This window comes from Vidua macroura, chromosome 18, assembly GCF_024509145.1.
Source record: "Vidua macroura isolate BioBank_ID:100142 chromosome 18, ASM2450914v1, whole genome shotgun sequence".
Classification (NCBI taxonomy): Eukaryota; Metazoa; Chordata; class Aves; order Passeriformes; family Viduidae; genus Vidua; species Vidua macroura.
Genome location: NC_071588.1, coordinates 3,044,160 through 3,058,484, shown reverse-complemented (window position 1 = coordinate 3,058,484; position 14,325 = coordinate 3,044,160). Strand labels below are relative to the sequence as shown.

At 43.1% G+C, this 14,325-nt stretch overlaps 1 protein-coding gene across 1 annotated transcript; it reads left to right on the top strand.

The window, feature by feature from the left end:
- Nucleotides 1-14: 14 nt before the first annotated feature.
- ANAPC5 (anaphase promoting complex subunit 5) lies at nt 15-13,048 on the top strand. The gene is made up of 17 exons (XM_053994200.1): nt 15-235; nt 328-407; nt 1,132-1,241; nt 1,645-1,840; nt 2,844-2,910; nt 3,747-3,848; nt 4,898-5,088; nt 5,930-6,011; nt 6,677-6,766; nt 7,660-7,841; nt 8,303-8,438; nt 8,673-8,747; nt 9,552-9,673; nt 10,801-10,908; nt 11,424-11,571; nt 12,177-12,339; nt 12,691-13,048. The coding sequence occupies exons 1-17, from the start codon at nt 32-34 to the stop codon at nt 12,903-12,905; spliced, it is 2,271 nt and encodes a 756-aa protein (XP_053850175.1). The 5' UTR covers nt 15-31; the 3' UTR covers nt 12,906-13,048.
- The last annotated feature ends 1,277 nt before the right edge of the window (nt 13,049-14,325 follow it).

Genomic DNA, 14,325 nt, shown 5'->3' with positions numbered 1-14,325 from the left:
TTCCCGGGCGACGCGCGGCCCCGGCGCCGCCATGGCGAGCGTGCACGAGAGCCTGTACTTCAACCCGATGCTGACGAACGGCGTCGTGCACGCGAACGTGTTCGGCGTCCGCGACTGGGTCACCCCGCACAAGATGGCCCTGCTCGTGCTGCTCAGCGAGCTGGGCCGCGCCGGCGCGCAGCTCGGCCTGCTGGAGCGGCGGCGGCTCAACCGGCTGCTGCTGCCGCTGCTGCAGGTCGGGGTCGGGGCCCGGGCTCGGGCAGGGCCGGGGGGAAGGGTGGCCGCGTTGTGTCGCGGCCTGTCGCGACATGTCGCTGTCGTCCGCAGGGTCCGGATATGGCGCTGTCGCGGCTGCGCAAGGCCATCGAGGAGTGCTGCCCGCACCTGGCCCGCTCCGTCCACATCAGGTGCGGGGGCCGTGCGGGCGGGCGGGGGAGGCGCCGCCGAGGGAGCGCTCTGCGCTCTTCGTGCCCGCTCTGAGCGCGGGGGGCGCTCCGGGAGGCGGCAGTGGCACGTTCCTAAAGCGTTCCCTTGGGCCAAAACGCTGCTGCCATCGCTTGCATACGCGTCATAACTAAATTCTGAACGGCGCCAACATCGAAGTCATCAGATTTAAAGTTTCTGTGGGACAGAAGATCTGTTGTCATGTCGGATAACTCACTAAACAGCAACGGTTCCAAAAATGCAAGCAGTGCAAAAAAATTTAAAATTGTAAAATTTTTTAGAATTCGAAAATAAAAAGAGAAAAAAAACCGGATCCTATTTGTTTTAAGAATAACCATCTCATCTAATTATTCTCTTAATAAAGACCTAATTAAAAAGAAAAAAAACCCCAAACATCATTATTATTATTATTATTATTATTATTATTATTATTATTATTATTATTATTATTATTATTATTATTATTATTATTATTATTTTACTTACCACTATTTAATATGATCTTATTTATCTCAGTATGAAAACCACCTGGGGTCCAAGAAATTAATTTTTACCTGTTTGTGTTTACTCATTTATCCAGGAAGCAGGGGATATTTGATGTCTATATTAACACCCTAAAACATGTCATTTTTCCTCTGTTGTCCATATTAATACCGTAAAAAATGACATTTTCTTCCCTCTTTTTAGGTTAAAACTTATGGCAGAAGGAGAACTGAAAGACATGGAACAATTTTTTGATGATCTTTCAGATTCATTCTCGGGGACAGAGCCAGAAGTTCATAAAACAAGTGTAGTGGGTAAATAACTGTTATCCATAAGCTGGTTTTGTTGTGTATCTGTCACTGATGTCATTCCCTCGGGACACAGCTTTGTTTTTCTGGGGAGGTGTCAAATTGCAGAATGTCATTTTGTCTTGCTAGGATGTTGCATGTTAACTGATGGTTTTGCATATTATGAGGTTGTTACTGACTTTAACAATTTATCACTTCTCTTTAGTGAGATTTGCTGCTAAATTAAGACCAGATTTACACCCTGCAACACTGAGTTGTATCACTGAGATGCGACTCAGTAATTTCTATTTAATTTCTCATTCATTTCTGTTTAATGAGGAGCTAAATGAAGCTGCTGGCCATGATTTTGGTCTCCTGTCTGCAGCAGCACCTGACAGCCCGTGCTCACAGCAGGCATTTCCCTCTCCAGGTCTGTTCCTGCGCCACATGATCCTGGCATACAACAAACTTTCCTTCAGCCAGGTCTATAAACTTTACACAGCACTCCAGCAGTACTTCCAGAAGGATGAGAAAAAGGACGGAGCCGACGAGAATGAGATGGAGCTGACAAATCCAGAGGAGCTGGATGGGAAAATGGAGAAAGAAGAACTTGATGGGCCTTTAAGGTGATAAATTCCTGTTAAAGCCTTTTCCACCTCTTAAGAAAATTCATGTTTTATTTGTTTAAGCTCTCCTGCAGCCGGGCTGAGCTCTGTGGCCGCTCGTTTCCTTGGTGCCACCGTGTGGTAACGTCTGTCAGTGGCTCGGGAGGGTGGCACTGCCCCATCCTCATCCTCCCCATGGGAGCCACAGCCCAAAGGCACTTGCTGCCCACAATTTCCCGCTGCTGAGTGACTCCTCTGGTTGCCACGTGCTCAGACTGTTGGAGGGGTCACTTCTGCTTGCAGCAAGGAAAGATTGCTCAATAAGGAGAAGTTAAGCTGAATGGTTTTGTTTTGCTTTTCACCGTTCTCCAAATAAAAGAACTTGTGTTTATTTACCTCAAAAAGGAGAAGCAAATACTGAGAGTTTTCACCTGCTGAAGAGGTGCTCCGTTGTAAGAATGATCCTGAAAGTATTTGATGTGTCCATATATTTAAAATGTACTTTGTAAACTGTGTTTGTGTAAACTTGTGCAGGAGTTGCTGCATTGTGAGTCAGCCAGCAGCTTTTGGGGTCTGGCTGTGGGCTGGACTTGCTGGATTTCCACAGAGTAAATGTCTTGCAGAACAGCTGTTTCCAGCAGTGATGGATGATGTGGCCAAAGTGCCAGTTCATCTCCTTGGGACTATCTTCAGAAGACAGAAAAACAAAGCAGAGCCATTTGAATATGTCAGCCCCAAATCTTCTCTCTGCTGTGTTTCTTTAGGGTTTTTTAGGGTGTATTTAGGGTAATGTTGCTCTCAACTATAGTGTCTGCAGGTTGAAGCTAAACCCTGTGAAATCATTTGGATTGCTGACTTTGATGGAGTAGATTTGTTCTTTATTAAGTTTTCTCAGTGTTCTTTCATGCTTTGAGCTGTAATATCTCAGAAAACTTTATAAAGCAGAAGTGTGGGGTGTCTGATGAAATGTGTTTCTGTGTTGTGTTTCCTTGCCCCTGTTTCTAATCAGAGTGTTTCTTACCAGGGAAGAAGAGATAGCCTGCAATGGGCCTCTTTCCCAGAAACAAGCAGAGTATTTTCTTTCTCAGCAGGTATGTTAATTCTCATTAAAGTGGAGGAAATGTTCCATAACATAAATTTCACCTTGAATTTTACCCACAGTGTCAGCTGAGATGTTTTCTCTGGTCTGGTAGAGGCTTGTTGATATCTTGCTTGTTGTTGCTCAGAGTGAGCACTTGGGGCTATGAGTGTTTTATCCAGACATGTCACCATATGCTGATATTTGGTTCTCAGAATGTCCTTCTGCTCTGCTTGCCTCACATTTCTGTGAAATGTGCAGTTTTGTTGATTATTCCAGCTGGTAAATAAAAAAGAGAACAGAAATACACATGGACAGTCAGCTGAATTACAGACAGTTGAATTACGTGAGTAATTCAATAGTCAGTAATGCTAATTTTAGTAACTACATTTATGTGATTTTTTTTTTATTAATTGAACTGCTTGCAAAGCAAACTGGATTTATCAATTTGTTTTCCTGAGGGTTTTTGTTTTGTTTTGTTTTGGGTTGTTTTGTTTTGTTTTGTTTTGTTTTGTTTTGTTTTGTTTTGTATGAGAAGATACGTGCAATTCCAGTGAGCAATGTGTGGCAATAGTTCTTCAGAGAGAAACTTAACCAGAATTCTTCAAGTGCCTTTAAACAGTCCTTTGAATAAAGTTTTATTTGACTTGGTCTCTGTGAGCTCTGGAAATTGAACACTATAATGTAGTATAGAACTGCCACTGTCATAATGGACAGAGCTGCTACAAAATCTTCTTTAATGTCCTCTCCAAGCAGGTAACAACCTGGCAATCCTGCACCACAATATATTTTTATAACCCTCCTTATGGAGTTACCTATCTTACTTGTACTGTTCAATTTTTATTCCAGGCTTCTTTACTAAAGAATGATGAGACAAAGGCTCTTGCTCCAGCATCTTTACAAAAGGAATTGAACAACTTGTTAAAATTTAATCCAGACTTTGCTGAAGCAGTAAGTATCTTTTTCTTCATCCAGAATGGTTGTAAAAGGATTTCTTATCTCAAGGATAGGATTGTTTGGAAATAATTTATTCTCTATTGAAATATAAGTAGATGACAAAACTGTGAGCAAGTTGCATGTAAATGTTAAGTAATTCAGACTAAATCTCCTGAAGGTACGGGAACCTTAATTAAGCAAAATACTTCCCCTTCACACACAGATATAAACCTCTTAATTTTGGTGTGACTGAGTGCATTCTTGTTCAATTAAATCTAAAACTTACATCTTTTACCCACACTTTCCTAAGTAATTTCAGGCCTCATGCTCCTGTAGTTTAAAAATCAGTATTAAGTATTAATCTGTTAATTTTGCTGGTAGCTGTTCACTTTGCTTCTGGCCCTTAATAGCAATTTATACTGAAAGCCACAGACAGCCCATGCTGAGGGGCCAGACCTATGGTGTGAGCTCTTGCTTTGTCCCTCAGCAATTTCTTCTTGAGCAACTTCCATCAGTTCAACTTCTTCCTGCCTTGCTTTCTGCCTCTTCCTCCCAGCAGCCCTGGGCTGAGCAGACAGGATTTTCCTTGCTGCTGTTTGGAAGGGTATCCTCGAAAGGGCTGCCACAACATAAAGGATTATCCTGCCCAGCTCTCAATGCCAAAAAGGAAATTCATCATTTTAGCATCTCCTTTCTATCTGCACAGCATTTTTGGAAGCAGTGCTGGTGTTTCTTAGTTTCTTCTTGAGTGCAGACACTCCATTCCCAATCTCACATAAATACAGGGATTCTACCTCTGCAGAGAGCTCAGACTCTCTGGGATCATTCTGACAGCCAGATCTTGTAATTTTCACCATTTGGCAGGTCCTGTTAGGGCAGACAGCCAATATTGCCCATGAAATTATCCAATTTTATCCAGAAATTCTGCCCAGGTAGTATCAGCATTGCAACTTCTGATCAGTATTTCACAGTTACGTGTTTTGGACAGAAATACCTAGTAATTATAAACAAAAACTCTGGTTTAGTACCTGTACAATTAAAGCTGATTTTGTTTCCCTTTCCAGCATTATTTAAGCTACTTAAACAGCCTCAGGGTGCAAGATGTCTTCAGTTCCACACACAGCCTCCTGCACTACTTCGACCGGCTGATCCTCACGGGGGCAGAGAGCAAAAGCAACGGGGACGAGGGCTACGGGCGGAGCCTGCGCTACGCCGCGCTCAACCTGGCGGCCCTGCACTGCCGCTTCGGCCACTAGTAAGGAGCTCACTCGCCCTGGGGCATCGCAAAGTGCTCACAAAGACACCTCCCCTTCCTTCTCAGAATCCCTGCAGGGGATTTCTCTGACTTGACAGCAGCTGTGGTTGGGTTGGGATCCTCTTAAAATCTTGGTTTGTTTGGGTTCGTTTTTGTTTTGGTGTTTATTTGGTTTCCATAATAACTGAGCCATCTAAGAGTTGACATTTGTCTGTGTCCTGGGTATTTTAAGTGTTGAATTACATTTCCATGACCTCAGAAGGGTCAGTGGGCATGAATGCCTATTTTCATCCATATTTTCAAGAAAGAGTGGATGGTTTTCTGCAAGTCAACATAGAGCTGGTGATCTGGCAAAAGAATAATTAAACCAGAAAAGCCATCTGAGCTTTTAAAATTTAAAACGCCATACGGGTTGGGATTTATTTTGTTGATAAAGCTGGCCTACCCATCTTCATTTATGGTTTGCATTTATTGATTGCTGCCTGGAGGCATGATGTGAAAGGACTGGAGAGGGGAAGGACACTGCAACGTTGAGAGCAACAATTTCTACACAGGCAGATTCTAAATGTGGCCCCTGTTCAGACAATAACTTGGCACTGTGGCCTGTACAGGGTTTGAAAGCTCATGTAGGGGTTGCAGCTGCATTTTGGTTTGCAAATGCTGTCAGACTTACTGTCCTGAAAACCAGAATGCAGTGCTGAGTGCTGGGAGGAAAACACAGGCTGTTAAATCAGAGATCTGAGTGCAATATGCATAATTCAGATCAATATTCCTCTGGATCAGGATGCAGTATCTTAAGCACTGTAGGAATACTAATTGTTCTTCCTCTCTCTGCTCATAGCCAGCAGGCTGAACTGGCACTTCAGGAAGCCATCAGGATTGCCCAGGAGTCCAACGACCACGTCTGCCTGCAGCACTGCCTGGTAAGAGCTCTGTCCAAATGAGCCTTGAGTTGTTCTGCTCAGGGAACTGCTGCAGAACTTCTCTCACAGCAGCATCTCCCCCAGAGCGTTTGACTGCCCAGCAGTGGGGTGACATCACTGCTGGCACACAGGGCAACAAACTGCAGGATCATGGGATGTTTTGTTGCAGCTCAGGGTTAATTTCTTAAGCAGGAATTGTTTTCCTGAGATCTCAGTATAGTAAGCTCAAAGCTGAGTCTTAGATGTTGTAAAAATAAGTATTTCAGAAGCTTCCTCCTTCCTTTCTGTTGAATTCTCAGAGTAACCAGCCACCTTTAGAGCAAGCAAAGTGGGAGGGAAGTACTTGGATTTCTCTCTATTTTTTTCCCTGTAATTAACATTATGATGAGTTGACATCAATGGTATCAGAGGTGCTGCATTCCACAGTTCCCTGTATTTTTGTGCATCGCTGAACCTCCAGCGTTGGCTGGTGCCACACCAGCATCCCAGCCTAGATGCACTTCTGCTATGTTTTGTGCAGCATTTAGTAGAAGTTTCCTTAAAATCAATCCTCAAGTGGTTTGCATTTCCAGTGAGTTTTTGTGCATTCTGTAACAGCAAGCCAAGTTAAAAGTGCTGCAGCCATCAGTTATTTGCAATGAGATTTTGATCTTTTTCCTTGCTAGAGTTGGTTGTACATCCTGGAGCAGAAGATATTTGATAGCTGTGTTCTGCTGGAGCACTCTGTGAACAAATCCTTACATTTTGGATTGCCAGTGAGTCCATTTCATCAATCCTTAACTTTATTCTGGGACAAACCCATGTGGCGATGGGCGTGTGTGTGATCAGAGTTTGGGGTTTTGTGGCTTGTCTGTTCAGAATATGTGACTGGATTTAAACAAACATGTTTTAACACTCCAAAATCTAGCTGTTTCTATGACTTTTATCCTTCATATTAACAAGCCAGAGTTCAGTTGCTTTAATGCCAGAGCATTATTGCAAGGCTCACTGGTTTTCCTTCTAACTTGTTTGATTTTCAGGCAGAAAAACTCTCTGTGGCTACTGGCCCAGGCACCATTTTGTTACAATCTGGTGCTCAGGGGAGGTTCTTAGGCTTCCCTGAAGCTCAGTGCTGATGCCTCTGGCAGGGCATTGAACACATTTACTTGTACAGCTCTGTGAAATCTTGCAGGGCAGCCTGCCCCTTTGGTAGTTCGTGCCCTGGTAGATCTGTTGTCTGTTAATGTTTAGTTCTGTCTTCCCCAAATCTGCAATTCCTTTGTTAAGAGAATTGTTCTAAAACAGACTAAACTGCTGTTGTTGGGAGACAGGAGCAGACATGGCCTCTGTGGGGAAGGGAAGGAAAGCAAAGGCTCTGTTTTCACAGCAGTTGTGGAGAAATCCAGGTACTGGTCCTGTCCTCCTCCATAGGATTTCTGTGTGGGGGAGTGGAAATTACCTTTCACATCCAACAAAATGACATTCACATATGTGTGGGTGTGCATAAGTGAGTATTTAAAGAAATGCCTGGAGCAGCATTCCTTTGTCTGTGCTGTCTTTTTGGGATTCTTTTTTAGTAGTTTAGAACTCTGCTCCAGTGTAATTTGCAAGCCTGGGGCGCTCTGTTGTCTTCCAACGCTGTAGGTATGTTTTTTTTCCTTCTTCCCAGTATCTTGCTTCCTTGGGAATACAGTCCTTGGTTCAGCAAAGAGCTTTTGCAGGAAAGGCTGCCAACAAACTAATGGATGCCTTAAAAGATTCTGATCTGTTGCATTGGAAGCACAGCCTGTCAGAGCTCATAGACATCAGCATAGCACAGAAAACAGCCATTTGGAGATTATACGGCCGCAGGTATTTGCTTTCTTTGGAACTCCTGGATTAGCTGCTGCACTTGTTAGCACATAATGCATTTATATAGGTGTAACAAGTGACTGTGTCTCTCCAGTGCACTAAAAGAAAGCAATCAGACTGTAATTCAGTACGGGCTGAGTGCAATTATTTCCATTCTCTTGTGTTCCTTTAAAACTCATACTGATAGAGGTTCCATTTAGTAGTGGCAAATAGATCATAAATTGTTCCTGTGCCCCCACTTTCAGCATCTATGTGCTTTGGCTGTGTGCAGCTTTCAGTCTGTAGTACTTGCTGTGCCTGCACAGTCCAGAGTCCCTGGACAGCAGTTATTTTACAAGTTTTCCTTCTCCCCAGGCCCCTGGCTTAACCAGACCATGTAGACTATTGTCATAACAAGACCATAGATTAAAAATGGTTGTCATTTGCTGCTTGAAAACTAAAAGATATTTCTCTTGCACAAGCACCATGGCACTTCAGCAAGCCCAGACCTTGCTGAGCATGAACAGTCTGGAGGCTGTGAACGTGGGCGTTCAGCAGAACAACACCGAGTCCTTCGCCGTGGTGTTGTGTCACCTGGCAGAGCTGCACGCCGAGCAGGTGAGCTCTAGGGCTACTTGCACAAAGTGCCATTTGCTGAGAGGAGTGTGGGTGTTACTGACAGAGGGTGCAAGACTTGACTTGTGGTTTTTCTGCCTTTAACGCCTGCTCTGGGGGCAGAGACAATGCAGGGTGTTTGCTTGGCAAATCCCTTCCCTTCCCTGAGGGTAGTGCTGAAAGGGAGGGGAGCGGGGCCTGCCCCGGTGCACTAATCAGTGTCCTTCTGTGTTCCAGGGGTACTTCGCAGCTGCTTCTGAAATACTGAAACACCTAAAGGAGAGATTCCCTCCCAACAGTCAGCATGCACAGGTAGAATACTTAGCATTCAGCCTGTAAGTTATGTAACTATTATACAGTAGGATCTGAGTCCCACTGCTCCTGAATTTTCCTCTGGATGCCTTGGGCTATACATTTTCTCATTTCCCTTGGCTCATCCTCATGGGAAGCTGTGCAGCATGAGCTTTTTTACAAAAGCATGGAAAAGCTGCCTGTGTTGTTTTCAGACTGGTGAGACATTTCTCTCACCACAACCTCCTAAGATGAAGCTGTTCAAATAGAAATTTCATTAACAGAGGAAGAATATACATCTGCTTCATGAGCACAGAGAGCAATTAAATGCTCTGCATCGATTTGAAGCTTCAAAGTTCTGTTTAATTAGTGCTGCTTATTTTGATATATTACAATCCAGAAATAACTGAGATAATAGGCTAATAACCTGATTTTTGTGTGACTCTGGGAAACATTGCCACAGGAGTCTATAAGATAGTATTTACATTGAAGTGTTCAAGATCCCGTTAGATATAGTGTGAGCCTTCTCTTTTCACTACAGAGTAAATCTACTTGTCTGCAAGTCTCAAATCATTAGTAATGATTTAAAAGAACCTTTTCACATAAAAGGCAGTCAAGTAGCTGAGCTTCAATATTGAAACATTAATCCAGACCTGAGCATTTCTGTTGAGGACAGTAATTCAGTAAATCCAGTAATTGGACAGTGGAGTTAGTGCGTCTAGAGATAAATACCCCCAGGGGAAAAGAAAAAGTAAATTCTAATTTGGGATTAGAAAATGAGCAGGCACAACTTCTAAAACTTGTTTCTGGATGTTCTTTGTTTAGCTTTGGATGCTGTTTGATCAGAAAATACAGTTTGAGCGAGCCATGAACGATGGCAGATTCCATGTAGCAGATTCTCTTGTAGCAGGAATTACAGCACTTAATAGCATTGAAGGTGTATACAGGTAAGAAATCGTGGGTCTTCATGCACTTGCAGGTGTGTTCCATGAGGATAATGAAAAATTTAGCAAAATGATCACTGGCAGTCACAGTGCTTACATATTTTTCTCTTTCCAGAACTAGTTAAGGTCATGTTATCTAACCTATAGGACTATTCCCTTAGAGCAGCTCCTGCAATAATATTTTGTAGTTGTTTCTCTGGGCATCTTAAGGACTGGAATAGCTGAAGTTGGTATTATTCTAGAGCTGTGAATCTGTCGTGGTAAGGTCTTCAAAATCTGCTATACTCAAACCTGAGCACAAAGCAGATTTTTATGTCAAATAGCTGGGGAGGGAGCACAGGCCTTGAGTGAATTCCTCTGTGGCCTGGTTTCTACATCTCCAAAATGGAACAATGTGATTTTTTTTTTCACTCACCTTAATGGGGTCTTGTTCCTAAATGAGAATGACATGTTAAAAATAGTTACAGTTAAAACTTGGTATTTGGTGAGTATGAAAACCACCTTAGTGTTCAAAGAATTTCTTGTCGATTTTCAATGAGGCAAAACACCTAAAAGCAGCCAGTGCCAGTCAGCCAGAAGAGCAGTATTCAAGCTGTGGGACCTGATGCTTGTCCTTCTGGAATTGGACTGATCATGAATTCCCTGATCTTTAAATATTCTGTTCAGTGTCTGATTCAGGGCGTTTGTACCCATCCCCTGCTGCTGTGCATTTGGTCCTGACTTCCCTGCTCTCCATTTTCCTGTTGCTCTGTATCCTTGTTAGCTCAGGCCAATTTTAGCTGCTTTACCTCATACCTGTTTTTCTCACAGATAATTACATATGTTGTCTAGCTTGCATGTCCTCCCACTTCTGCTGCCTGTTTGGCCTTTGGTTTTGGCAATCCCTGGTTTCTATCTAAAGCTGTTTTATGAGTTTGATCCTTTCTGCCTGGGAGTTGTCCAGTTGGCAGCAGGGAGATCTGTTTTTCCTCCTGTCTGTGTGTGCAGCATGTGTACACTTTGTCAGGGTGCCAGTCTGCAGTTACAAGAAACACAGGTCACAAAATAGAGACCTGTTTTACTGTGTTCTGAAGAGTAGAATTCTACATTAAATACAAAAATACAGTGATGTTTTCCTTCTACCACGACAGAAAAGCCATTGTATTGAAAGCCCAAAATCAAATGTCAGAGGCACACAAACTTCTGCAGAAATTGTTGACCCACTGCCAGAAAATCAAGAACACCGAGATGGTGATTAGGTAAGAATGTTTCATTTTCAAAGTACTAAAGCCACTTTGCAGTGATTAGAATCACCCATTTCAATTTGTCTGTGTTCAGACTTCACTAGTCTTCAGACTACCTGCTGTGATTCTGAGATTACAGAGTCATTTCAATTATTAATCACAGTATGGAGGAATCCTCAAAATATTGTGTCATTTAAACCTAGTTATTTTTAATATGTAGACTAAAAGGTGGTAAACTTAAAAGTTCCATGAAGATTCATGGAAGAAGGAAACACTGCATCTAAAATAAACAGGAAATGTGTGTGTGTGGTTTTACCTTGGTGTAAATCTTGAGAGAGCTACGGTGTTACTTCATCTTTTGTATGCCTGTGGCATCTCCTCTTAAGGGTGTAATTTAAATTTATTGTATGTGCAGCAGCGTAATTCATAATAATACCAATACCATTGTGGATGGAATAATTCCCTGGGAAACAAGTGGACATTTTTCATCCAGAGTAAAGGTTTGTAACAGCTTGTCCCTGTTTGGTCAGGGTGCTGCTGTCCATAGCAGAGCTGTACTGGAGATCCTCGTGTCACATCATCGCGCTGCCGGTGCTGCTCCAGGCTCTGGCCCTCGCTCGGGAGTACAGCCTGCAGTACTTGGCTTCTGAAACTGTGCTCAACTTGGCTTTCTCCCAGGTAGGTCTGATTTGTGTTTTCACAGGGCTGCAGGGCAGCATTTATTCTGGGAATTTGGATGCTGTTTTTACTCCTGAGAGATTTAAGAACATAACCTTGTAGGAATTAAATTATTGATTGTGAAGAAGCAAACTCTGAGTGTAAAAGCTTTCGAGGAAGTTAATAAAAGTTGAGTTTTGCGTGTATGACTAAAATGTATAGTTATTGTATATAATTAAGCAGCATAAATTTCCCTGGTCTTAATGTCTTCGGTTATTTTTTTTATGCTGGTATTTTGGCTTTCTAGCAGCACAGGTTGGCTTGTATATTAAAAATAATGCCAGTAATGAGTTCAGTTATATTGTTTATTCTGAGAGGTGTGGCTGTCAGCACTGCCTGAGTGGAGAAGCCTTTCCCAGTCATTTCAGAGAGTAGCTCATTTCTACTCACAAGTTTTGATTTAAAAGAAGATTGTGGGGAGAAAGTTGAAAAAAGAAAAAAAAAGAAAGGTGTGTGTTACATCATGTTATTAGAAACACACATGGCTTCTGTTGGTGTTCCCTGAAGAAGCTGCTCATATCAGTGGATTCCAGTGTGAGACCAACAAGTATTTATTTATCTTTCAGCTGATCCTTGGCATTCCTGAACAAGCCCTGAATATCCTGCACATGGCAATAGAACCTGTCTTGGCCCACGGAGCCATGCTGGACAAAGGCTGTGCCATGTTCTTGGTGGCCAAATGTCAGGTGGCTTCTGCAGCTTCCTACACTCCAGAAAAGAAGATTGAAGGTAGTGTGAAGAGTAATTCTCTCTGAAACTGCTCAGAAGTGCAAACCAGTCTCTGTACTGGAGTCCTGCTACACCAGAGTGTGTTACCTGGTTATTGTATGCAAAATTCATTTGGAATTAGTTGTTGCACAGATGTTTATAATGGAACATTGTTTATCTGCATACTTTCACAGACATATTTTGCAGCAAAGGCTGAATAATAGAAACTAGCTGAGAGACCATGTTGCTAAGACACAAATGGTTTTGAAAAGCTGAGAAATTTGTAATTGGCCTCCTTAGACTTGAGCTGCCTTGCTTGGAGTTGTTACTGTGATATTTTCTTAAATATGAATGTCCCCCATTTTCCCACAGCTTTGGAATCTGCTATCTCAAATCTAAATGAAGCCAAGACTTACTTTGCCAAAGTGGACTGCAAAGAGCAGCTCAGAGACGTTCTCTACTTCCAAGCCCGGCTGTTCCACACCCTCGGCAAGACCCAGGAAAGGAACAAATGTGCCATGTTGTTCCGTCAGCTGCACCAGGAGCTGCCAGCACACGGTGTCCCCTTAATCAATGCCTTCAAGTGATGCATTTAAAGATGAGATTTGTGTGATTTCCTGTTTTGGCTTTGTTTGTTTGTTTTCTTTTTTTTATGAACATCTTTTTATTGTATTCAGTCATCCGTGTTTCAGAATAACTGCCAATAAATCATGGTCTGCTCTTGAACAAACTTGTGTTTTGTAGCACAAATGTCATTTTCCACCCATTTCACTTTTATTCTGTACTTGAAACGAAAAAATTAGTGGAGAAAAAAGAGAAAAGACCCTCTTGACTGTGTTATAAACACACTGAGGGGAGCAGTGCAGTCACGAAGAAGTAGTGTTCTGTTCTTAGTAGTGACATTTCCCAAATCAATGCAGGCTTTATGAACACAGGGGTATAAAAAATAGTGGAAAATGTAGGCAAAGCTCCTTTGTGCTCTTTTTAAGTGGTATGGAAGGAGGAGTCTCATTTAAAACGTGTCCTTGCTTTTAACCTGTCTGCAGTTGTTGTTTACACTGCAGAAACAGATGGTGCTGGCAGAAGGGGAAAAACCAGGGTTCAGACAGAGAGGTGTAACAGTGCAAAGTCCTGGCACTGTTGTTTCATGTGTCCTTGTGCAGAGTGGGGATGAGGAGCGTGAAGAGTGGGAAACAACAGCCCCAGCTCAGCTGAAATGTTGTTATTGTGTGTGTTCTCCCCTCAGCACTGTGTGTCATTCACCTGCTCTGCTTCTATGGGTGAATAAATGGAGATCACAACTGACTGAAGTATCTGGAGGGGCCAAGGAATCGCCAAGAAATCGGGAGAGGGACTTTGGACGAGGGCCTGGAGTGACAGGACATGGGGAATGGCTTCCCACTGGCAGAGGGCAGGGTTAGATGGGATATTGGGGAGAAATTGTCCCCTGTGAGGGTGGGAGGGAGGCCCTGGCACAGGGTGCCCAGAGAAGCTGTGGTTGTTTCACCCCTGGAAGTGTCCAAGGCCAGATTGGACAGGGCTTGGAGCAACCTGGGATAGTAGAAGGTGTCCCTGCCCATGGGTGGACTTTGAGATCCCTTCTATCCCAAACCATTCTATAACTGAGTATGTGATGTGCTGGCATTGACTGCCAGCAATAAGATCCTCATTTTGGAAGAAAATTTCATTTTGGCTGTAGTGTGGAATTTGAGGCCAGATGTGATTGCACTCCTGTGAGTGTAAACCTTCTGTGGGTGCCAGTCACCTGGTGACTATAGAAAAGCTGAGCATCATTAAACCCCAGGAGCTACCCTGCTTGGAAGCAGCAGATTTAACTGTGGCATTGACAGACCAGAGCTAAACCTGGTTCTGCTGGAGCTGGGCCAGGTAAGGAGGAAGAGAGAAGCACTAAGGTGTGGTTGAGACAAGAATAGTCCGGTGTTAGTTAACACATTCCATTAATTAGTGCTGCATCGGGGCTGTTGGCAGATCATCAGGGCCTTGATT